Source organism: Bacillus rossius, chromosome 7, assembly GCF_032445375.1.
Source record: "Bacillus rossius redtenbacheri isolate Brsri chromosome 7, Brsri_v3, whole genome shotgun sequence".
NCBI lineage: Eukaryota > Metazoa > Arthropoda > Insecta > Phasmatodea > Bacillidae > Bacillus > Bacillus rossius.
In genome coordinates this window covers 66,300,314-66,324,332 of record NC_086335.1, presented here as the reverse complement: position 1 = coordinate 66,324,332, position 24,019 = coordinate 66,300,314, and the positions used below count along the sequence as shown (strand labels likewise).

Below are 24,019 nucleotides of genomic sequence, written 5' to 3'. Positions count from 1 at the left end.
GCCGGGGGCGGTGGGGGACAGACGACTGCACAGCTGGGGCAGGTCGGCCCCGAGGAGCCGGAGCTGCTGCGAATTCCTGTCCGCGCTAACGGGCGGGAGATGCTGGCCCTGGTGGACACCGCCGCCAGCCGAACCTACATCGCGGCCCACCTGGTGGGAGCGGAGGCAGTGACACCGCGGAGGGAGCTGGTGCAGCTGGCCACCAGGGATGCCGTCGTTGCAGCAGGGGGCATCACTCAGGTAACAATGAGCATCGTTGGTCACGTTAGCCACGTCGAGGCCTGGGTGGTCCCCGAGCTCCGCGAGGGGCTGATTCTGGGGGTCCCATGGCTGCACGAGGTCGACGCCACCGTGGAAGTACGAGCTGGCCGGATGCACTTCGGCACCCAGGGGCGCTGGACGGTGTACGGCGTGCACCAGGTTCCCCCCAGTCCCCCTCAGTCAGTCATTCGCCTAGAAGACCTTCAGCACGGTGTTCCAGAGGAGTACGTCGATGTCATCAACCATGTCCTCACCTCTCAGGCACAGGTATTTGCGGCCGCGGACCGGCTACGACGGACAAACGTGACGGAACACCGGATACCGATGGTACCGCACCGCCCTCCCTTTGAGAAGGTATACGGATTTGGCATCCGGGAACGGGAGGCCATACAGACTCAAATTGACGAGATGTTACGTGACGGGGTAGTGGAACCCAGCACCTCCCCGTATAACTCACGGGTGGTGCTGGCCACCAAGAAAGACGGAAGTCTACGCTTTTGCGTAAACTTCAAGGCGATAAACAAACTGACCATTCCCGCCCCGCCCCCGCAGATCAATATCACAGACGCACTGGCAGGACTGGGGGACGCCACTATTTTCACGACACTAGACTTAAAATCAGGCTACTGGCAGGTGCCGGTATGTCTGGAGGACCGCCCTAAGACGGCGTTTACGGCACCAGACGGTCGACGTTACCAGTTCTGCGCCATGCCGTTTGGTCTCATGGACGCCCCTGCCACGTTCCAGGCCCTGATGGTACGTGTTCTGGATGGGTACATTGGTGAGTTCGCCAGTGCCTATCTGGACGACGTTATCATCTGGTCCAGGACGTGGGAGGAACACGCGCACCATCTGGCATTGGTGCTAGAACGTATGGCCAGACACGGACTGACGTGCGCCCCAAAGAAATGCCACATTGGGGCCACGGAAATAGAGTTCCTAGGACACATAGTGACGGCGGAGGGGTGCCGCCCCCGACCTGAGCAGTTGGAGCTAATAGAGGGAAAGGGGGCACCGAAGACCAGGAAGCAGCTCCAGAAGCTGCTGGGGCTGCTCAACTGGCTGCGGTCCTTCGTCCCCGACTTCGCCACGGTGACGGCCCCGATGACGGACCTACTGTCGCCGAAGACTAAGTTCCGGTGGACCCCCGCCGCGGACGAGGCCTTGCGACAGGTGAAGCGCCGGTTCAGGAACTGTCACACGCTCTCACGCCTGGTGCCCAGCCGCCCCATCTTCATCCAGACGGATGCGAGTCAGGAGGGGATGGGGGCGGTGTTGTACCAGATGGATGACCGGGGCGAGAGGCGCGTGATCGAGTACGCCAGCGCCAAGTTTGGGCAGGCTGAGCGGAAGTATCACGTGAATGAGCAAGAGTGCCTTGCGGTGGTCTGGGCCCTACAGAGGTACCGTCACCACGTCGAGGGCCGCTCATTCACGCTGAGAACCGACAGCCAATGCCTCCGCTGGTTGGACTCCGCTCAGGGCCGGAAGTCTAAGTTCACTCGGTGGGCCATGCTGATCCAGGAATTCTCGTTCACGGTCGAGCACATTCCTGGACGTGAAAATCAGTTGGCCGACGAGTTGTCCCGGAATCCGGACCCTGAGAATGAGTTCCACGACGACCAGGGCTGGGAGGAAGTGCTCCTCCCTGAGCGTGAGCGCGGGGTAGAGGACTCGGTGCCGCGACCGTGCGCGTTGTACGCGCTGACAAGCCCCACTGCTCCTGCACCTGACGCGCGACCCGAGACTATGACTGACCTGCTGGCGTGGGTCCACGCGGCGCAACTCCGGGACCCCGACACCCGGACCCGACTGACAGAGTGTGGGGAGGGGGTGATACCGGGCTGCCGGAGCCTGAACGGGGTGCTCCAGACCAGGGGGGCTCACAGGTCGAGCGGGTGGCGGACCCACGTGCCGCCCGAGGCCAGGCGCTGGGTCCTGAGCTACCTGCATGACCACCCCCTGGCGGGACACCCGGGCGCGGAGCAGACGCTGCGTGAGGTCAGACGGACGTTCCGCTGGCCTGGCGACGCGGCAGAAGTAAGACGCTACGTGCGGGCCTGCCTGCGTTGCCAGGAGCGGAAGTCCAGGCGACCCGACGGCAAGGAGCAGCAGGTCCCACGACGGCCCCGGAATCCCTTCCACACTGTGGCGGTGGATATTATGGGGCCGTATCCTCGCACGTCCCGTGGTCGGCGATTCATTGTTGTGGTCACGGATGTCTTCACCCGCTGGGCGGAGGCGTTCGCAGTACCAAACGTGAAGGCCGGCACCGTGATTGCCCTGCTCGAGCGCGAGTTCTTCCCGCGATACGGGTACCCCGCGGTCCTGCTGACGGACAACGGGGTGCAGTTCACGGGGAGAAGCTGGCGAGTGTCCTGCGCGGGTTGGGGGGTGGAGCATCACACGACGCCCACCTACCATCCGCGCGCGAATCCGACCGAAAGGCGGAATCAGGACATTAAAACTCAGCTGCGCATCCGGTTGGACGAGGACCACACCAAGTGGGACCTGCACCTGCCGACGCTGCTGTTTTGCCTGCGCCGTCGGACGAACGCGGTCACGGGCCATTCCCCCGCTGAACTGGTGCAGGGCCGGAACCTCGCCCTGCCCGGGGAAGCGCGCGCAACCCCCGACTTGCACAACATGACCACGGACGATCTGCGCGAAGACGCCCGACGTCGCCAAGCTGACTACCTGACTAGACGTACGCCGCAGACGCACCAGCCCCCAGCACGACTAGAGCCTGGCCAGCAGGTGTTTGTTAAGTGTCATCACCTGTCGGCTGGCGAGCGGGGCTTTTGCGCCAGTCTGGCTCCTAAGTGGGCGGGGCCACAGGAGATCGTAGACAGACTGGGCACCACCTCGTACCTCGTGCGTCGCGCCGACGGACGGACAACTAAGGTGCACAGGGACGACATTCGACTGATAGGCGACCCGCACGACGAGTACGACCACGACGACAGCGGACCAGTGGACGGTGACGAGGCCGAGGATGACGTCACCGAAGGTGTACTGGCCGACCTCGGCGCCCCTGTGGTGGTACCGCCGGAGCCGGACCTGGGACGTCGACGGGGACACGCCCACCCCAGGTCACTGCGGGGGGTTGGCAGGGACGTTGACAGGGACGACGACACACGGGACGGGACCGATGACAACGTCGCAGTAGGAGTCCTGGTCGACCTCGATGACCCCGTGGTGACGCCACCGGAACCGGATCAGGGACGTCGACGGGGACACGCCCACCCCAGGTCACTGCGGGGGGTTGGCAGGAACGTTGACAGGGACGACGACACACGGGACGGGACCGATGACAACGTCGCAGTAGGGGTCCTGGTCGACCTCGGTGACCCCGTGGTGACGCCACCGGAGCCGGATCAGGGACGTCGACGGGGACACGCCCACCCCAGGTCACTGCGGGGGGTGGGCAGGAACGTTGACAGGGACGACGACACACGGGACAGGACCGATGACAACGTCGCAGTAGGAGTCCTGGTCGACCTCGGTGACCCCGTGGTGACGCCACCGGAGCCGGATCAGGGACGTCGACGAGGACACGCCCACCCCAAGTCACTGCGGGGGGTTGGCAGGAACGTTGACAGGGACGACGACACCTGGGGCACGACACATGGACGGGCCCCCACGACGACACCGACTCAGCCTCCTACGGGGGGACAGCAAAAGGGGAACGGTGGTTGGCAACTGGCAAGAGGGGGCGGGGAACGGACGCCCGTCAGAAGGGGCGGAAGGGGTCCGCGTGGCGCAAGCATGGCAGAGCTGGAGCGCTTCGTGGACCGGGTGCTCCCGCCTGATGACGTCAGCGCCTACGCCAACGACACTGATGGACCGCTCATCGAGGACGTAACACATGACAACACTGCTCAGGGCGACCTGGTCGACCTGAGTGAACCAGTGGTGACGTTGCCGGAGCCTACCCAGAGACGTGGACGGAGGTACGTCCACTCCTGGGAACGGCGGGTGACGGGGACGGACGTGAGCAAGGACGTGACAGACGGGGTAACGGTCCGGCTCCTCAGTGGGGAGGGCGATGTCGACAGGGCCCAGCAGGTGGTCCTGGACTTGCCTTCCGGGGAGCCGAGGATGACCGCTCACGCGGGGAGGGGACCGGCGTTGCGCCGGTCCACGCGTGAGAAGACGGCCCCCCACTACCTCCGGGACTACGAGTGGGGGAGTCAGCGCAAACCCCGCGACGTAAGACAAACGACCGACGGGGGGTTACGCTGCAGCGTGATGCAGCTCCTGCCCCAGTTTGCCCGACCCGGACGGAATGACGTGACGAGCTCCGACGACCAGACAAGTGGCCGGACGCGGACGCAGCTGCCGGTCTAGGTCGGCGTCGGGGGCCAGGACGGCCTCGGGAGAGGGGGGGCATATGACGACAGTCGTCGTACCCTCCCAGATACAGAGGCCGTACCTGGCCACCGACGCGGGCCTGAGGGGGCCTATTTTCCCCCCCAGTGAACCCCAGTGTGTGCGACGGCCAGGGACGCACCCGCGTGCGCCCTAGCATGCCAACGAGTGTTTTTTTCTATGTGACTTTATCTTTTATTTCAGTGTGTATATATTTGTAAACGATTAAGGGATTTGAATGTGTGTAATTAACTTATTTTATTTATTATTCATTGTGCAAGTTCGCTGTGTAATTAATGTCTCGTGTATGTCTTTGTAAATAATTCAATAACTTTTTCTGAAGTGTTTCGCCGTAGTATGTAATTGCAGCCTGGCGCGCCGCGGGACGGAGCTCTCTCCCACGCCGGCCGATTTTCCCCTCCCTCCCCGCCACCCGCGGGCGCCGGCCCGCGGGCGAGCGGGGAGAGGCAGTCGCGTCCTGGTCTCGAGCGGAGACAGACGTGTTCGTTGCTCCGCGAGCCGCGCACGTTGCGCTCGGGATTGAACGTTCGCTCAGTCCGCAGTCGGTCACGGCAGCTGAGCTGCCACCGCGAATCAGCTTAGCATTGTTAACTTACGAGTCATCGGGAGACGTGTCTAGCGGGCAGTTTCTACAACGCGAACGTGGTGCTACGAGTCTCTGAACTTTTCGCCGTCCACGGCACATTACGTAACGGGCCGCGTATGTACAGCGTTCCGTCTTCGGGCCCTTTCTCACTGGGTCAGCCTAGCATTGATAAACTTTACGATTCGCGCCGAAACGTATTTGAGAACCGCCCCGTCATCAGGGAGTCCGTGTCGCCGTGGTAGGGCACTTGTTCCGCGACGGTTCCGCCAGGCTGCGGCAGGACTTTATAAGCGTTAATAAAAGACGGCTCGTGAAATTCGTTAATGCCGTGTTCTGCTTGCGACAACCTTCCAACATTCCTCGCAATCACTTCACTCTCCCTCCAGGTCCCGCCTTTCCCGGTCCCGGCCACGTTGGCCTGGACCCACACCTCTCCGACGAGGGCAGTACGGGCATAACAGGACATTTATTTCAACGGGAAAACGGGGACCTGAAGCCGAGGGACGTCAATACTTCGGGGAACTTCGGGTTTGGCTCTCTCGTCTGTGAAAAAAGGCTTGCCAACGTGAGTATTCGGGTCTGTGCAATATAGAATGTACATCATAGCCATCCCTTTCCCCTCGCCCTAGCTCACGGTATAAGGCATTTGGTAGGAGTAGGTAATTTCGTAAATGGAATGGGAGCCGATTGTAACGGACACGGTGCTGTAATCTGTGGAAGTCTCAGGAATCTCGAAAAGATGGCGGACCCGCTTGATCCAACCTTTGAATATATATACTGTATAGAAGTCGGGAGTGGATAGGATTTACTCTACGTTTTTCAGGAGCGTATGATGAGCAGCTTGGGAACTTCACCGCTGCAGTGCGCTGCCGTAACGCCCTGTATCGTCTTAGTTGTTATTTACACGTTAGAGCGCAGCATTGTCGTCCGCTGTCATTCCCCGCACCCACCAATAAATCTTTCACTGCAGCTCAATGTCGTTCAACGGGAGGGGGAAGGGGTGTTTGAAGAGTTCGACACATGTCCGCTAGGGACCACCCCAAGTCGATGCCCTAGAGATGGTGGCGATTGCGGCGGTGAATTAACCAACTACCTCAAACCGTATTAGAAATTTTAACCTGGGCTGGCAACTTCTATACAGTATATATATTCAAAGATCCAACTGTTTTTTAATACTTGGTTATCATTTATAAACAAAAAAAGAAATAATGAAACATTAAAAAATTCACATTACAATTTTGAAAATTCTTAGTCAACATTGAAATGTAGAGATAATGCAGCGTTCGTTAAACTTTAGAGATACAAAAAAAATTGACGCCATTAAAAATAAAGGAATTTTGTGATGAAAAGTTCACTGCTAAATGTTAAATGTTGAATTAACTCAATTTAGTTCGAATAAGGTTAAGGTTTGTTTGTAGTAAGTATTTACAGACTGATTTATAAGTTTAAGCTAAAGCAAATATACATATACTTAGTGTTATAATATGTGTTTTCAAATGTTTTAATGTATCTATTGGACTGCAACTATTGGTAGTGCCGTGTTCGTAATGCTTTAGAGAACCAACAGAATGTCAAATATCTTTACCACCATGTTTGTTCAAACACAATTTTCCTGGCTAGTAAATTATAACATTTTAGATTTCTTTAAAGTGGTAATTACACCTTGTTATGACTATTAAAGTTTACAAAATGTATTCCAAGATAGTTTCACTCACTAGGTACCATAAAGTTTACTTTGGCAAACCGATTAATACATCCACCGATGTTTGCAAAAGTTAATATATACGGGTGCATGTGGCTACAAGTGAGTCCGCCATCTTGTTGCTTTCAGTTCGTGGCTATAGCAGTTTCATGCACTGACTTTTGGACTTTAAACCTTTAAAATTTCCATTATGTAATGTGAGCGTTCTACATTGCCATTCTGGTGCATGCTAAAATTTCACCCTAAAAGCACCTAAATAAGTATAACCTCAAAATTCAGGCAATAATTGTTCCCGTCTAAGGGGAAATGTCACAGGTTCGGCACTGAGGCATTTACATGCAACATGTTTGGTGCTCCTGTTGTTTGGCTAGCTCTGAAGAATCAATAGTAAGATCTTGTTAAACAGAATATTATTTGGTTTTGAAAAGGGGAAAAATTAAAAAAAAAATTCTCTAAAATTACTAATTTTCATATATTTAATACACTCAGCTTTATTTTTAAAAAAATTTAAGTTAAATTGTGTGTTTTGTATTATAAATGCATTCACATGAGTCATTACGAAGGTTAAATGTTACACATCACTGGCAAGAACTGGAATACTTGCTCATATTTTTTTTAATGCATATTTGATGGGTACCTATCAGTTTTTATGTAGTAAAACTTAACAGAATTTTTCTTGCTACCTTTTTAGTTTTAGCATATATTAAGTATAAACTATTTTTTATTACTTATTTAGAATTTGCTTAAGCCAATATGAGGTTACAACTGTGTTTGTTATTAGTTTTCAATCGCACCACCATTTGTATAATAGTTGTTCTGCACATTTATGGTTAAATATATTAATAACTTTAAAAACATAATTTTTTATTTTGATAAACTTTATGCTCCCTAACTTTGCTTTGTCTCTGCTAATGTTTTCCTATTGGCATCCTTCCAGGCGGTATAGTACCTATTTAGTAAATTCACTAAGTAATTACTATATTAATTTATGCTATTCCAGCTAGTGTGCGACGGTCTTGTTCACCTTCGCTGGGCAAGTTGGTAGCATAGCAGGACTGTGACATAGTAAACATATACATCATGTCAGGGGTAAGTCTTAGAATTTAAAATTAAAAAATTTCATCTTGGATGAGTTTACATTTTTCACTACACCTCAACAATTCATTTTACGTATTAAAACATTTGCTGTAAAAAGTTATTAAAAGGAAAATATTTTTACAACATGCCATTCTTTAATAACAGATTAAGTGTGTGTTTGAAAACCAGCAATTCTACTGAAATAATTGTTTATTCGAATGATTCAGAATCTAATTAAAAGGGTATTTTATCCATCCTGGCCGTAGTGGAACCATCGGTTTGCTTGATTCCATGGTTTAAGATAATTTAACCCAGTTGTCACTACAATCACAATCTTCAAATGCTCAATTACCATCAGGAAGCCTCTTCAGTAGTTAATGTCGATCCAAAGTTACAATCCCTGCTGCTATGAAGCCACTCTTCCAATAGTTTTTAATGTTTTCTTCTCTCAAGACAACCATACCACTTTTCTAAGTCTTTAGGCACATTGCCACAAAAAAATGTTTCTTTCCAGTTAAGTGTTTCACCATACTTTACTTTTAAGGGTATGAAGTAACCTAGTTAGTTTTCATAGATATAAATGACATAAAAATTATCAGTTTTTAAAACCAAACTTACCTTAAAGTAAAATCATAATTTATTTCTCAGGTCTCCAATAGACCTCTAAAGTATAATTATAGGTTCTTTCAAGTTTTTGCATCATTTGGTAAAAAAGTTGGAAATTAAATTGCACAATTGCTCTTGACCGTGATTCAAGTAAATGTCTACAGGCTTTAAATTTGGCAGGGATGTTATATATATATATATATATATATATATATATATATATATATATATATATATATATATATATATATATATATATATATATATATATATATATATATATATATATATATATATATATATATATATATATATATATATATATATATATATATATATATATATATATATATATTGCATACACATTAACTGAGCATGGGGTTATCCTAAAATCAGCCTCAAAGGCACGGAAGGGGTGTTCAAGGTTTTGGGGCTTTAACCCCTCCCCAGACACATTTTCCACCATAACCCAACCTATTGGATCGGAAACACTCCAAATCAAAAAAGAATACATTTTTAAAGTTTTTGAAGTTTTAAGTTCATTAACCCCTCTCCACTCCTGAGGGGGAGAAAGTCGAACCCCAGGCACATTTTCCACCAAAACCTGACCTCGGAATCACACTCAATCGAAAAGAATATATATTTTAAATTTTCACTTGCATAGAATGGCATATTTCAGTTTGCTTAAGACATATCAATAGCATGCAAAATTGATAGTCCCTCCAGTGAGGAAATCAAGTAAATTGACACCCTTCACGTCCCAGAATACTATTGTGGCAGGTGCTACCATAATTTCCCTTTTACTGGTTTTCCTAGTGTGTTTTTCAGTTGTTAATTTTTAGAGAAAAGCCCACTCAATAGTTTTCACCAGAATTTGTGATATTTTTTAGCAGTTAGCGCCAGTCTTTGTTTGAATTTACACTTGCATTTTATTATAATGTTTGGTCCTTGATTTAAATAGTCGAAAATTGTAAAATAAAAAGGCAGTTGTAAGGTTTTTAATGTAATTATCAAATTTAGTAAAACTTTATTTTATCTCTTAACAAAGTTTGCAAGTTTTTACTGGACTACTTTCTAGTGGCGTAGCCAGGATTTGTGTATGGGGGGTGTTAAGAAGAATGTCCCCCCCCCCCCCCCCTCGTATTAAAGTGGGGGGTTTGGGAGTCCTCCCCGGGAAAATTTGGATTTTAAGGTGTAAAATAGTGCTATTTTAGCAGTTTTCGGTCGGTACTTAAATTTAAATATTGTAATGGTAAAAATTTTATTAATTTTAATATGAAATTTGTTTGGGGATGAATAAGAAATTAATTAAAGATTTGGTGCTAAAGGGGGGGTTTGAACCCCTAAACCCCCCCCCCCCCCCCCCCTGGCTAAGCCCCTGGGCGTAGCACACCGCTGTTAAGAGCTGGGAGTAGTGGCAAGTGTAAGGGGAAGAGAGGGTCGCACCACTGGGGACGCACCACAACGCCGAAATATGTCATTGCAGGACTGTCACAAAGGTTAGGTTAGGTTAGACTAGGTTAGGTTATATTACGCTAGGTTAGGTTAGGTTAGGTAAGGTTAGGTTTGATTGTGGTATTTCAGCGTTAAGATACATTTAAGAAACACACACAAATTCATTCAGTTGTTATTTCGGCGTTGTGGTACACAGCAGTTTTCTAATTGTCGGCGTTGTGGTCAATTTTGACATTGTGGTAACGACCCCGCACCGCCTAGCGGGGCTGGTAGGCTGCCAGCCGAAGGAGCTAGTTCGCGAGTGTCACAGCCGCACGGGAGGCCACCAGTCTTCGCGACGGACCAGACGGGGCGACGTCAGGGACAGTGCAGTGCTGCGCAGAGAAACTATTTCTCTGAAGTCCCTTAAAGCAAAGATATTGAAGACACTTGAAGCAAATCATTTCTTTGCGTCAACTCCACGAGACTTCCACGCACCGAGCCATCAAGTAAGGGTTGCCCTGATTACCTTTTTTATCCTCGCCAACCCCCTATTTAACCCGTTTCATGTGCAAGTGATTCTGCTCTCATCAAGATTCTGTTTTGCACTAAAAACGTTTAGGTACCGTGTGGTATCTGTTTAAACTGGGATTCAAAAGATTGCGCCGAGAACATTTCGTAGTATTAAAAATAACAACTATCAGCAGGAAAATGTACCTTGATTGCAACAGCTGGTGTTGCATGGCATTTAACTGATTTAAACCCAGCTAATGTCACTAACTAAATACTAAGTTGACCAATTATGTTTATGGCATAGCGGAAGATGATAAACTCTTTTATGGTTTTATGCAATTTTATTGCGCCAACTAATTGCTGCATGGGTAAAAACTTGGTACTGTTAACCCAGTTCCCCCCCCCCCCCCCCCCCCACCACATTTAACTAATGAGTGGAACTGTGGTTTCTGCACTGAATGCCTACACGATCACTTACGTATGTCACTAGAGAACAACATCGTGACTACAAAAAGTACACTGACTTCAGGTAGTTTAATAAGTGAGTAAAATGCTCAAGAGAGGTCACTAGTTTCACACAACAGCGTTTGTTTGTTAGTTTCTTGGTACTGTTAGCATTTGTAATAACATTTAAAGAACCTTATTTAATGTGCCACGAACTATAAACTTTATTATTTTTTGGTGGCAAACTTATTCTAAATATTCAGCAAATAGTCCTACATCACACATTCATGCACCCTGACACCATCAGAACCACTCTAATTTAAAAGGACTTCTGCCGGAGTTTCTGAAAGATATTGTCAACAAGATGATGATAAATGTTGGTTATGTAGAGTTCAACAAAAATGTTGATGTGTTAACCAAGTGTGTACTGTTTGCTCTATGCATGTATGATTTCAAAAATTTTCTTTTTTAGTATATGTCCTATACAAGATTGGAGTATTGTATGTCCAGCGAGGAAACTTTTGATTTACTTATCTTGTTTCATACTTTATTTTACATACAGGTCCGAGACTTGAAATTTACTGGAAAAGAGTTTGGGGGGGGGGCTCGAGATAGCAGAACGAGAGAAGAGTCGAGATAGTCTACCACTAGCTGAGTTGTGACCACAAGTGTGCAGCAATGTGCAGAGTCAATGTATCAGTGAAAAATGTGATCTCTAAAGATGTGTGTGTGCTGTTCCAGATCAAATTATATAAATTTTATCACACCACAAATGCAATAAACATTAAATAGATAAAAACCTACTCACATAGGTTCACAATGAAAATAATTATTTTTGTACAAAATACTGAATTATATTTAAAACACATTTGCTGACACACACAGTTAACACAGGCTAATATTTCCTGAAATTCATATATATACATTGCCATCAATTTTACACATTTACAGACAAAAATGTTTTTTTAATGTTTAACACTTCACATTAATTTTATTTGCTGTTTATAATTTTAAAATATCTTTTCATACCTTTAAAACTTGCATATTTGAGAAGACAAATAATTATTTTCAAAATTCTTACATCACCATTAAAACTAGAAATATGCACATCACAAAATTCAAGTTCACACTTAGAACATTCACAAACCTTTTAAATTACTGTAAGAGTCAAGCAACAAAAAATATTTTTACACATGGAAATAAATAATGTTTTCATAAAATCTCTATTTTCACTTAGGATAAAACTTACAATGAATTATTATTAAAAAGTGATAGAATCATATTTGTGACTTGTTACTTTCAAACAAATAACACTTAATTGTTTGTTATTAACAAAAATAATAATTGTGTAAATTATTCTCTAACACTCTATCACACATAGCAACTGGTTTTCTATTATTTGAAACTAATCAATAATCACACCACATGTTATATCGCTAGCCCAGAAATTAAAAAAAAAAAATAAACTGCTGTATTATCAAAATGCCAAGACAAATTGGAGGCAGTCACTGATACCATAAAAAAGCGTTTCGAACAACATGTCTCGCATCATTTTAAAACAAGACCACGCTGAAACACACAACGTCCAAAGCAGTTCGCTCTCTTGAAAATGGGCGGAATAAGCCAGCACAGTTAAAAACTTTGGTGTTAAGGGTGAACGCGGCGTGTAAACGCACTTCTCCTAAAAACGCGGAACCCATTTTGCTTTTCACTACGCTGATTTAAATACTCCACCATCAACGTAATGAAAGACAACATACGTTAGTCCCATTCAAGCTCAACCGTAAATCGTAACTGATCCGTGTGGAGATGACTGAACGCAGGAAAGTGGTCAGACCCACATGACGGTGACGGAGTCCGGGATGACCGGCCCCAGCCGGGGGTCCACCGGCACGGAGCTCCAGCGCCGGTGGTTCACGGAGCAGTCTGCGCGCTCCAGCACGGGTAACCCGACCGGCGGGTCCGGGCTGGGCGTCGGGGACGGGGGCACCGGCGGCAGGCCGACCTCCTGGAAGGAGCTCATCGACGAGAAGCCGCTCTCGTCCTCGTTCGAGCTCAGGCTGAGCTGCTTCTCCGACGGCACGTCCGAGACGTAGCACTCCGCGGGCGGGGCCGCCCACCGGGTCTCCTTCAGCTTCCTCGGGCGGCCGAGCGACGCGGTGGAGCGCGGGGACTCCGGGCTGGTGCCGGGAGAGGGCGGGGGGGAGTCCCGGGGCAGCGTCAGCGTCGAGTCCAGGGGCAGCCGTCGCCGAGCGTGCTCACGGCGCAGCGACGAGAAGCCGTCCTTCCGATCCCTCTTCGGCGTCTTCCCCGCCGGCGAGATCCTGCTCATCGACAGGTCCTGCAGCGAATCACGGACGGACGAGGCATCCGGCGTCAACCTCGGGGAGTCGTCGTCGTCATTGCGAGAAGAGCAGCGCAGGTTCTTGGAGCACGAGTCGCCAGGACCGGTGTTCTGAGCGAGGTTCGGCTCGTTCGTGTTGAGGAGCGACTGCACGGTCCTCAGCAGGCGGTAGGCGTCCTGGGAGAGTTTCTGCTGCGTCGTAACATCACCTTGCTGAGTCACCTTCGCAGACCTCCTCCTGAAATCAACAGGGTAAATTTGTTACAGAAAACTATTCGATATTGTTTACTGCAAAGCCATAAACTATTACACATGTAAAAGATTATCTAATAACAACATAACACAAAAAGGAAAAGGGATCTAGTATAGTGAACGCATGTGTGTCCGCATATGAAGCCAAAAGCGAGAAGCGTGCAAAAACATACGCGTGCATATACACACCAGTGGAACTTTTTCTCTCTCAAAAATTTGTGCTTCATCAGCTTTTATTTGGTTACCAAACAACCAGAAAATAAAATGACACAAAGGTTACAATAAAAGAGTATAAGGAGACAAATGGAATTTTTGGTAACTATGAATAGGTATTTAGAAGTGTTTTGAGAGCTGGAAAAAGGAGAACTGCAAATTATGGTTCGGTTAGGAAAAAACCTGTTATAGTCACTAACTGAAGAAGAGAATGAATTATCTGAAAAATAAGATATTGCAACAGATTTAGTTGATGATGATCACATTATCTTTGCTCATTTGCTTCTTGTGCTGGGCAGCCTCCAGACCAGAGCTCAGAAGGAACTTGTTCATTAAAATGGGTTTTGTTCATTTCATTCCTTTTTGTTTGGAACAAGTAAGGAATCTATTCCATTTTTAACATAAAAACAAAGTTTCAAACTTTGTTTCTTTATTTCTTTCACAAAATGGAACAATTTTCTGTTCCTTTGCATTAGTTCCAGTAAATGTAACATATTATAATTTTTTTTAAAATTGAGTTTGTTTAGTAATTTACCAAAGGAAATAATCAGAAATTAAGAGTACTGTGACTGTGCTAGAAGATAAATTCAATACTGCTCTATTGACAATGATATGTTTTTTTTTTTTTATATGTTTTCTGATTTTTTTATGGTGTTTCAATTCTGTGCCATGGATCAGGAAGAATATACGAAACATTTACCATGAGCCGGTTTTGACAAACAGTTTAGTTATAAAAACAAAAACAACATTACAGTATCTTGCAATCTGGGACACCCTTAATTAAAACATTTAGTGCTGCAAGAAGTTCTTCAAACCTGAGTAACTGGACTTAAAATATGAAGGAACTGATGAAATCATGTTTAGTAAAAGAACTATAACTTGCTAACTTTATGCATCAAGCTACACAACAAACTGGCTCTAATGATATTGTGTTACATTATTATAAATGTCAAGATTTTCAACTTCACATAGTGTTTTTCAACATACAAAACTGTTCTTGAAGTGAAAAATTCTTTAGCAGCGTTGAGCGATTTTTAGTAGGGACAAAACTTATGGGTTCGTTTCACCGACATGCTAGTGATATAATACTAAAATCATTTTCTTACGTACATTTGACATAGAAATGATGTCATATAACACAAAGTTTTAAGTTTTCACTTCTGTCAACAGCCCCATGACTGCCTTTGCGTTTTTTTTTTTTTTTACATAGGCAACATCCACAACATGACTGGCTGCAATATTTTTTTTTATAGCTTGCATATAAAGAATATAAATACATACACAGTCTGAGTGAAATAATGAATATATAATAGGAGAAGGATGGTTGGTTATAGTCCAAATGACTATAGGGCATTATATCATGTGACAGAATGCAGGTGTCAAGAAACGTGATGTTCGATGAAACTTATGTGTTCTACAGAAAGGGAGAACTGGTTAAAAGTTTTAAAAGGTTTGATAATTTATTTATTCTTGATAACTCATTGTTCATCAGATCTTGATGAAATTTTTCAATATTAACCTTTGAAACCATGGACGTATTAGTCTATGGAATGATTGTCTGTTCTGAAGTACCTGATATAGCAGCTGTATAAAGGCTAATATGCTATAAATTTATTTAATAGCTTGAAAAGATCTCCTGAAGAATTTTAAATATGCCATCATGTAGTAAATATTGCTAAAGAAACATAATACTAACAATCTGAAAGAAATTCGGATTAAACTTCATTATACCCAAAAATTGTTTTACTATGCAGAAGCAAAAAAAAAAAGGTAAGAGGTCATTCTCATTCTGACTTCAAGTATAAAAATGGCAAAGATTGTATACACCAACTGCCTTACTTCCTGCTGCCATGTTTAAATCTCGAGGAAGGTCACTGTTCAGGTGGGATTTCGATAATACCAACCGTTAAAGCAAAAATTAAGATGGCGCGCGAGTAGTATAGGATAATTATCAGCAAGTACTTTGTGTCAGTTATTCTTTGCTATGGTCCGAATAATAATGGTGGCATGTGAGTCGAGAGATAGAGAGTAAGATATAGAGAAATCAAGAGAATGAAAGAGAGGCAAAAGTGATGGACAGAGATCTTGTGATATAGAAATATAGAGTGATTTATATATATATAAGATAAAAATAAAGGGTTAGAGATACAGAGATATATACAGCTAAATTTATATAGATAGATATATATGAAGATACATATAAAGATATATAGAGACCTGGAGATATGAATATAAAGTGATATTAACAGGTGCATAACACATGCCAGGCATTAGCTAGTCTGGAAATAAAAGAGACAAAATTATAATATAAATATTTTTAAAAAGTGTAAACTCTTAATTTTTTTTATCACTTAGTAAGTAATAAGAATCATTCAAAATACTTAAATAAAAAAAAGTGAAAAACCATTTTAAAAAAATCCAGTATTCTGTGATTTAAACCAGTCGCACGCAGCAAGACAACATGTGTTAAAGAAAAATTCAAAGAGCGTACCAGGTGTAATCACAAAATGTACTTGGCGACTGTTCGATCTGGGCCGTGCTGATGGCCTTGGGCACGCTCGGAGCGGTCTCTCGCCTGCCTCGCGCCACTCGTCTGGACGACGCATCGACTGACAGCGCACTCAGGGAGCGAGGAACTCTGGTGAACACACAATATTCATTCAGTGTGCTTCTAAAATATATATATTTTTTTATTTATTCAATTTTTGTTCTGTAGATCCCATATGGAGGTAAGGACTCCAGGATATAGAACAAGTCAACTAATACAAATATATACATATATACAAACAAACTGTACAACCACAAAAACTAAATATTACACAGTACTTTTACATTTCAAAAGTAAGAAAGAGAGATTAAAAAAAAAAGCATACATGTAACACACACAAATGCTTGGTCAATAGTAAAACAGACTCATTAAAAAAAAAAAAAAATCTTTCAGAATTACCTAAGAAAGTTTAAGTTATTTTAAAACTGATTCAATAACCAAGGCACACAAAAATATAATATAATGAATGCAGTAAAAATATTTTTTTTGGCTTAAGTTTAATATATCAAACAATCTAACATTTAAAATTATATATATATATATATATATATATATATATATTGATTTATTTAAATTTTTATTTCAGAGCATGTAGATCTGACTCTAAATAAGTCACCTACAAAAGAAATGTTTATGTCCAGAATATAATTATCAAAAGGATTGACATTTAAATATGCATGCATAATTAACACCTTTCGTCCATTTTCTTGGAAGAGAATTTTGAACGTAGCTGTGAGACTGAACAAGACAGTTATAGTAAAACAATTCAGTTGTACAGGCATTTTTTTTATCAAAACAAAAATAATAGTGTCAGAAAGTGGTTTCAATGTTATTGCCATCAATAAAATTAACAGAACAAATGTGCATAGCGATAATGATTGGCTTACTGTACTCTGCTGTGTAGTGCATTTGTTGTGGCAATTTATAATGTAGCTCATCACTTTAATTCAGAAGTACTAAAATGGCTGAGTCAACTAAACAGGAAATTTGTGCTGTAACTAAATACAATTCATATGTGGACACTAAATATTCCCACCCCCCGAGATACTGATCAAACAAAATGCATTTCAAACATGTAACCATACTGTGTGGTTTAGCCAACCTTAAATTAAAATTTACCGATATACTAAGTTACCATCTCTATTTGATGGTTGAATTGGTAAAAATTTCCAGAAAAATCATTATCTGGGGGTGGAATCTTCAGTTTGTATGCAAGCAGTTTTATTTTTGATGTATAAACAACTTAGCTCTCGAAATATGGCATTTGGAAAGATTAATTTTGGGAAATTGGAAATGAAGTCAATGAACAGGTATTTGGGCCACATGGCAGACCCATGCGTAGCAACATAAACTCATATAGTCACTTTTGTAAAAATTAGGGTATATGCTAAACATATTGGTGTGCCAAAATAAACTTTATGAAAGTGAAACTACCCTGGAATATATTTGTTAAACTAAAATAGTACTAAGAAAAAATAATCCCAAGTTTGGAAAATAAAATGGAATTACACTGTTGATAATACATAGTCACCTCCCTAAACTCATTGATCATTGTACAGATGGCTTAGTGGTAGAACTTTTGGTTGTCAAAGTTGAATCAGCTCAATAAGGTAAAGGTTTGTTTGTAGGAAGTTCTTACAGACTGATTTCTAGTCGTTTAAGCAAAACATATTGGTACTTAGTAATATAATGTTTTTTTAAAATATTCCAGGTTATTTTTTTAGCAATGCCATACAATTATAACTTCTAATGTGTACTGAAACTTTAAGGTATTAACTTTTAAATGAATTTTAACAAGTTGGGCAGTATTTTCATAAAATTCCTGGTTTAAAATCAAGTCACATGCCAGGATATATTGGACTGACACTTTTAGTTCAAAAAGTGAGGAGGGCATTAGCCTGGGTTGTTGCAACATCACTGGCAGAGTACTGAAAGACTCACTCACTTTTGTTTTTTAAGTACGTACATAGGCGTGCCTACAGGGGGGGGCCAGGTGGGCCATGGCCCCCCCTAATGTAATCACTCAGATCAGCATTTTCTCTAATGCGTTCGTTAATATTCGTACATTCCTGGCACTGTGACACTCAAACTGTTTTTCAGTGTTGCAGCGTGCTAATTTAACAATATTTTTAAACATTTTATCGTTCTGGAAATACAGCCGCCTTAGTTTATTTAAAACACGAGGTCATGGCCAAGCAAAAAAACATATATATTTAAGAGGTTTGTTAAAGTTCTGTTGTCTGAATTGCTGTGTTTGCATTCACTAAAAAGAAGTTCATTTCAAGGTAGATCTGGACCAAGATATTGGAAAATTCGAGGGGGGGAAATGTGTAAGTACCCTTTAAAAATATTTTCAAGATTGTTAAAATTATACGTATATAAATATTAACTAGTAAACATATCTCGTTGATACTGCACAAAAATGTAAACACGGCAATGAGTGAATGTATTTAGGCTATTTAACATTCTAAATTCAGCTTCTGATTTAAAAATTTAGCAGGGCCCCTCCTAATGGAAATGTCTGGGCACACCTATGAGTACGTATGTAGTATTATTGTTTTTATATGCTTTTTTAATGGGTTCAATATTCATGAAATATAAGTGACATGAGTTTTAAGTAGTACCTGTGGCTTGGCGAGTTGCATACAGAGGCTGGCAAACTTTCACACTGCTCCGTCCTCGACATTTCATCGAGATTCGTGTACACTCGCTCCAAGAACATCATGACATGCTCCATGACAGATCGATACATCTGGCGACTCTCTTCTGCCTGAAACATTATGCACAATAATATATAATAATTGTACAAGTATGAGTTAAAAACAATTATTGTTTTAACGTGAAAAGGAGTTTGAATTTTTCTAATGAAAATATCCCCCCGTAAAATAGAAGGGTATAAAGCCAAGATTTAAAAAATATTTTTGGAATTACATTATTCACAAGAAAAGAGGGTGATGATTCTAAAGTAAGAAAATATACTAGAGAAAATGTATAAAGAAGTCATATTCTCTAAATAAGTAATGTAAAAAAAAAAATTACAAAAGAAGGCAAACAAAGTAAACTCCAGTTAAATAACAGATTTTGAAATTTTTCTTTTGTCTCTAAAAAGTGTACTGTACTTGCACATAGTGGTCCAATGTACAAACGTGTACTTTACAGTGCACTAGGTGATTTACTAATTAGTAATAATTCTACAAGAAATAATGACATGATTAGGGGCATGGGCAGGGGGCAGGGCAGTGCAGGGCAGGGCAGGGCAGGGGGCAGGGCAGTGCAGGGCAGGGCAGGGCAGGGGGCAGGGCAGTGCAGGGCAGGGCAGGGGGCAGGGCAGTGCAGGGCAGGGCAGGGTAAGGGCAGGGGGCAGGACAGGGAAGGGCAGGGCAGGGGGCAGAACAGTGCAGGGCAGGGGGCAGGACAGGGCAGGGGGCAGGACAGGGCAGGGGGCAGGGCAGGGCAGGGCAGGGCAGGGGGAAGGGTTGGGGAAAGGGCAGGGGGCAGGGCAGGGGGCAGGACAGGGCAGGGGGCAGTGCAGTGCAGGGCAGGGGGCAGGGCAGTGCAGTGCAGGGCAGGGGGCAGGGGGCAGTGCAGTGCAGGGCAGGGCAGGGGGCAGGGCAGTGCAGGGCAGGGGGCAGTGCAGTGCAGGGCAGGGGGCAGGGCAGTGCAGTGCAGGGCAGGGGGCAGGGCAGTGCAGTGCAGGGCAGGGGGCAGGGCAGTGCAGTGCAGGGCAGGGCAGGGGGCAGGGCAGTGCAGGGCAGGGGGCAGGGCAGGGGGCAGGGCAGGACAGGGCAGGGCAGGGCAGGGCAGTGCAGTGCAGGGCAGGGCAGGACAGGGCAGGGCAGGGCAGGGCAGGGCAGGGCAGGGGGAAGGGTTGGGGGAAGGGCAGGGGGCAGGGCAGGGCAGGGGGCAGGACAGGGCAGGGGGCAGTGCAGTGCAGGGCAGGGGGCAGGGCAGTGCAGTGCAGGGCAGGGGGCAGGGCAGGGGGCAGGGCAGTGCAGGGCAGGACAGGGCAGGGCAGTGCAGGGCAGGGGGCAGGGCAGTGCAGGGCAGGGCAGGGCAGGGCAGGGCAGGGGGCAGGGCAGTGCAGGGCAGGGGGCAGGGCAGGGCAGGGCAGGGCAGGGCAGGGCAGGGGGAAGGGTTGGGGGAAGGGTTGGGGGAAGGGCAGGGGGCAGGGCAGGGGGCAGGACAGGGCAGGGGGCAGTGCAGTGCAGGGCAGGGGGCAGGGCAGGGCAGTGCAGTGCAGGGCAGGGCAGGGGGCAGGGCAGTGCAGGGCAGGGCAGGGCAGGACAGGGCAGGGCAGGGCAGGGCAGGGGGAAGGGTTGGGGGAAGGGCAGGGGGCAGGGCAGGGCAGGGGGCAGGACAGGGCAGGGGGCAGTGCAGTGCAGGGCAGGGGGCAGGGCAGTGCAGTGCAGGGCAGGGCAGGGGGCAGGGCAGTGCAGGGCAGGGCAGGGCAGGGCAGGACAGGGCAGGGCAGGGCAGGGCAGGGCAGGGCAGGGCAGGGCAGGGCAGGGCAGGACAGGGAAGGACAGGGCAGGGGGCAGAACAGTGCAGGGCAGGGGGCAGGACAGGGCAGGGGGCAGGGCAGGGCAGGGCAGGGCAGGGCAGGGGGAAGGGTTGGGGGAAGGGCAGGGGGCAGGGCAGGGCAGGGGGCAGGACAGGGCAGGGGGCAGTGCAGTGCAGGGCAGGGGGCAGGGCAGTGCAGTGCAGGGCAGGGCAGGGGGCAGGGCAGGACAGTGCAGGGCAGGGAAGGGCAGGGCAGGGCAGGGCATGGCAGGGCAGGGCAGGGCAGGGGGCAGGACAGGGCAGGGGCAGTGCAGTGCAGGGCAGGGGGCAGTGCAGGGCAGGGGGCAGGCCAGGGGGCAGTGCAGGGCAGGGGGCAGGGCAGGGCAGGGCAGGGCAGGGCAGGGCAGGGCAGGGCAGGGCAGGGCAGGGGGCAGGACAGGGCAGGGGGCAGGACAGGGCAGGGGGCAGGACAGGGCAGGGGGCAGTGCAGGGCAGGGATGGGCAGGGCATGGAGCAGTGCAGGGCATGGCATGGCTGGGGGCAGGGAGCGACCCACCTGCTTGAGCTGCCACTGCAGGGTGTCGACGCGGGACTGCAGCACGACTGTGTCGATGCGGCGCAGCGGGGAGGTCTCGCCCATGGCGGGCTGGGGTGGCTGGCTGTGTTCCCGCGACTCTGCCTGCAACCACCACCAGTGCAGTGCTCAGCCGTCGGCCAGCTCCACACTCTCCACTGTCGCGTCTGCCACTCACACCATGCACGGCAACTCAACTAATTAAATTAAAAAAAAAGTGTGCGTTTTAAAAAAAACTAACTTTAATTTTGCATGCAAATAATTAATACAAATACGATAATAAAATGAATTAATGATATTATAAATAATGTCGTTAAAATATAATGTCAATCAAATTAATTTTTTTAAGTCTTTATTAAATATTAATATAAACACCTGTATAAATTTAATTATTTAATTTAGAAAAATAAAATGGATGTATTGTAATTAATGAAAATAAATAAATATTTATTCTTATTTATAAATTTTAAATATTTATTAACATGTTATAATAATGCAAATAAATTATCATACAGGTACCTCACTGATAGCAACACACATTAAAAGTTTATAAACACAATTTCTATCACTAATAATCACAATTCTTTTTTATTATACGGAAAGTATTCAATACCAATCACAAAAGTATAAGATTTAACGCACATATATAATTTTTTATTTCCTTCTGTTAATTCTTTTTGCATTCTGCGAGTGCATTGTAAAAAATTAATTTTTTAAATTTTTTTTAAAAAGCGCCAAAAGTATAACTTCAAAAATAAAATAAAAATAAATAAAATATTAAGCGAGAACAAATAATATATAATAAAAATAAACCACAAATAAATGATAGAACCCTGGATATGCTTGTACATCAAACAATTTTTAACGTATACAGTAGGACCCCTCATATCCGATCTTCCCACAACCGACTCCTCCGGATATCCGACCTAGTCTGCGTGGTTGGCGAGCCTGTTCAGACTTGAAAATGTGACGCATCTACATGTTTCCGTGTCGCAAACTGTCAGTTCAGCCGTGATTGTTGGTGTAGAATGTGCTCGTACTATAATCTTGTACTGTCCTATGTTTTTTTTTTTTTTTTTTTTTTTTTTAACGTATTGTGGGCAAAAAAAAAGTGGAGAGACACTTCCGCAAAATCAAAATTAGGCAAAACTGAAACTAAAAATACATTACTGAATCCTTTAAATAAGGTATGCTTACATTGTATTCATCTTCTCATTTATAATTTAACAAAAGTAAATGTTTTAAATGTATACAGTAACATTTTTTACAAATGAAGTTGTATTACTATACACACTGTATAGCTGGGAAAGGGGTATATATATATATTTTTTTGCTCCTACGGATATACGACCTTTTGGCCGTTCCGACCATGGCCCGGTCCCGCCATGGTCGGATATGTGAGGTTCTACTGTATTTAAAACGTAAATAAACATGGTTACTACCGCGGTCAAATAATTAGGTCCTACTGAGTAACGTACGTAAGAGCTCGGAATTGCTGAGCTAATTCGTACTGGTGCTACTGTAGATACTTCGATCCACGAATTCCATCTCATCTTACCGTGTCACTGAAAACCTTGCCATAAGTAGGCTATTAATTGTGTAGAATAGCCATTAGTGAAAAATCATATAAAACAGATATAGATTATTTTTTAAAGTGAAACATTCCACTAGAATTACTAGACTCTCAACAAATATTTCCTAAACTTCACTTAAATAAAGACTAGCAAAATAATATAAATAATAAGTGGAACTGATTCTTTTTTTTTTGGCTACGGAAAACTTTGAAATCTATTACCTACTGATAACACACGAACCTTTAAAGAGTTCATGTTTTCTCAAGTAAATGCAATCATAAATTTTAATACCTACTTATCTTTTCTGAACGTGGTACATAAAACACGTAGTTTTAACAGCCTACAACTTAAAACCGTAAAACTAATTTGAATAAAATGTTCATAAGGCTTTTTATATATATATATTTTTTTTTTACGAAAACGTGTTCAGTTTTTAAGTGCGAATAAAAACCAACAATGATTAAAAACAAGATGATTAAACTATTAAATAGTGTAATAAGTGAAACGTGATGCGAACGTTAAAGATGAAATATTAACTATCCATACACGTGACGTATGAAACTTTTAAAATTTTTTTTGGAACACTTTACCTCGAAACGCCGAAACGGAAGGAGGTTAAAGTTGCCTGATGCTTGCGTGTCGTTTTGGCGGCTTGCGTGTATTATAAATGGGTATACGAAAACGACGTTGTTTAACTTTTATGCGTCTTGTGTTTCTTGCGCAGTTTTTAAAAGACCAAAATGCGAAATGTTTTGAGATTCAGGCGCCAGGCAGACGGGTGCCACAACTTTCTTGCCACATCACGTTCTGGACGATAATCTACCCTAATAGCTTGGTCCGTTTGTGGCGTGACTCACTCGCCCCAACAACACTAACACAAATCCAAGAAGAGGAATCAGCTAGCATTCTCCGGCAACTGAGCAAAATTTAAACGGGTACAATCTACAATTGAGGGGGGTGGGGGGTTTGTCTGCGGCCCAAGAATTTTGTTCGTGGAGG

At 45.1% G+C, this 24,019-nt stretch overlaps 1 protein-coding gene and 1 long non-coding RNA gene across 2 annotated transcripts in view; one reads left to right on the top strand and one right to left on the bottom strand.

The window, feature by feature from the left end:
* The window catches only part of LOC134534255 (uncharacterized), a 241,122-nt gene that overhangs the window by 166,060 nt on the left and 51,043 nt on the right, over positions 1–24,019 (top strand). The gene's annotated exons all lie outside the window — the stretch shown is intronic.
* Positions 11,848–24,019, bottom strand: part of LOC134534252 (uncharacterized) — a 100,230-nt gene continuing 88,058 nt past the window's right edge. Inside the window, exons 2-5 of the mRNA XM_063372543.1 lie at positions 21,429–21,551; positions 18,997–19,142; positions 16,316–16,462; positions 11,848–13,597 (exon numbers count right to left, since the gene is read on the bottom strand). Of these exons, the coding sequence (XP_063228613.1) occupies positions 12,847–13,597; positions 16,316–16,462; positions 18,997–19,142; positions 21,429–21,551 (1,167 nt within the window). The 3' untranslated portion in view covers positions 11,848–12,846. The remainder of the gene's footprint in view (positions 13,598–16,315; positions 16,463–18,996; positions 19,143–21,428; positions 21,552–24,019) is intronic.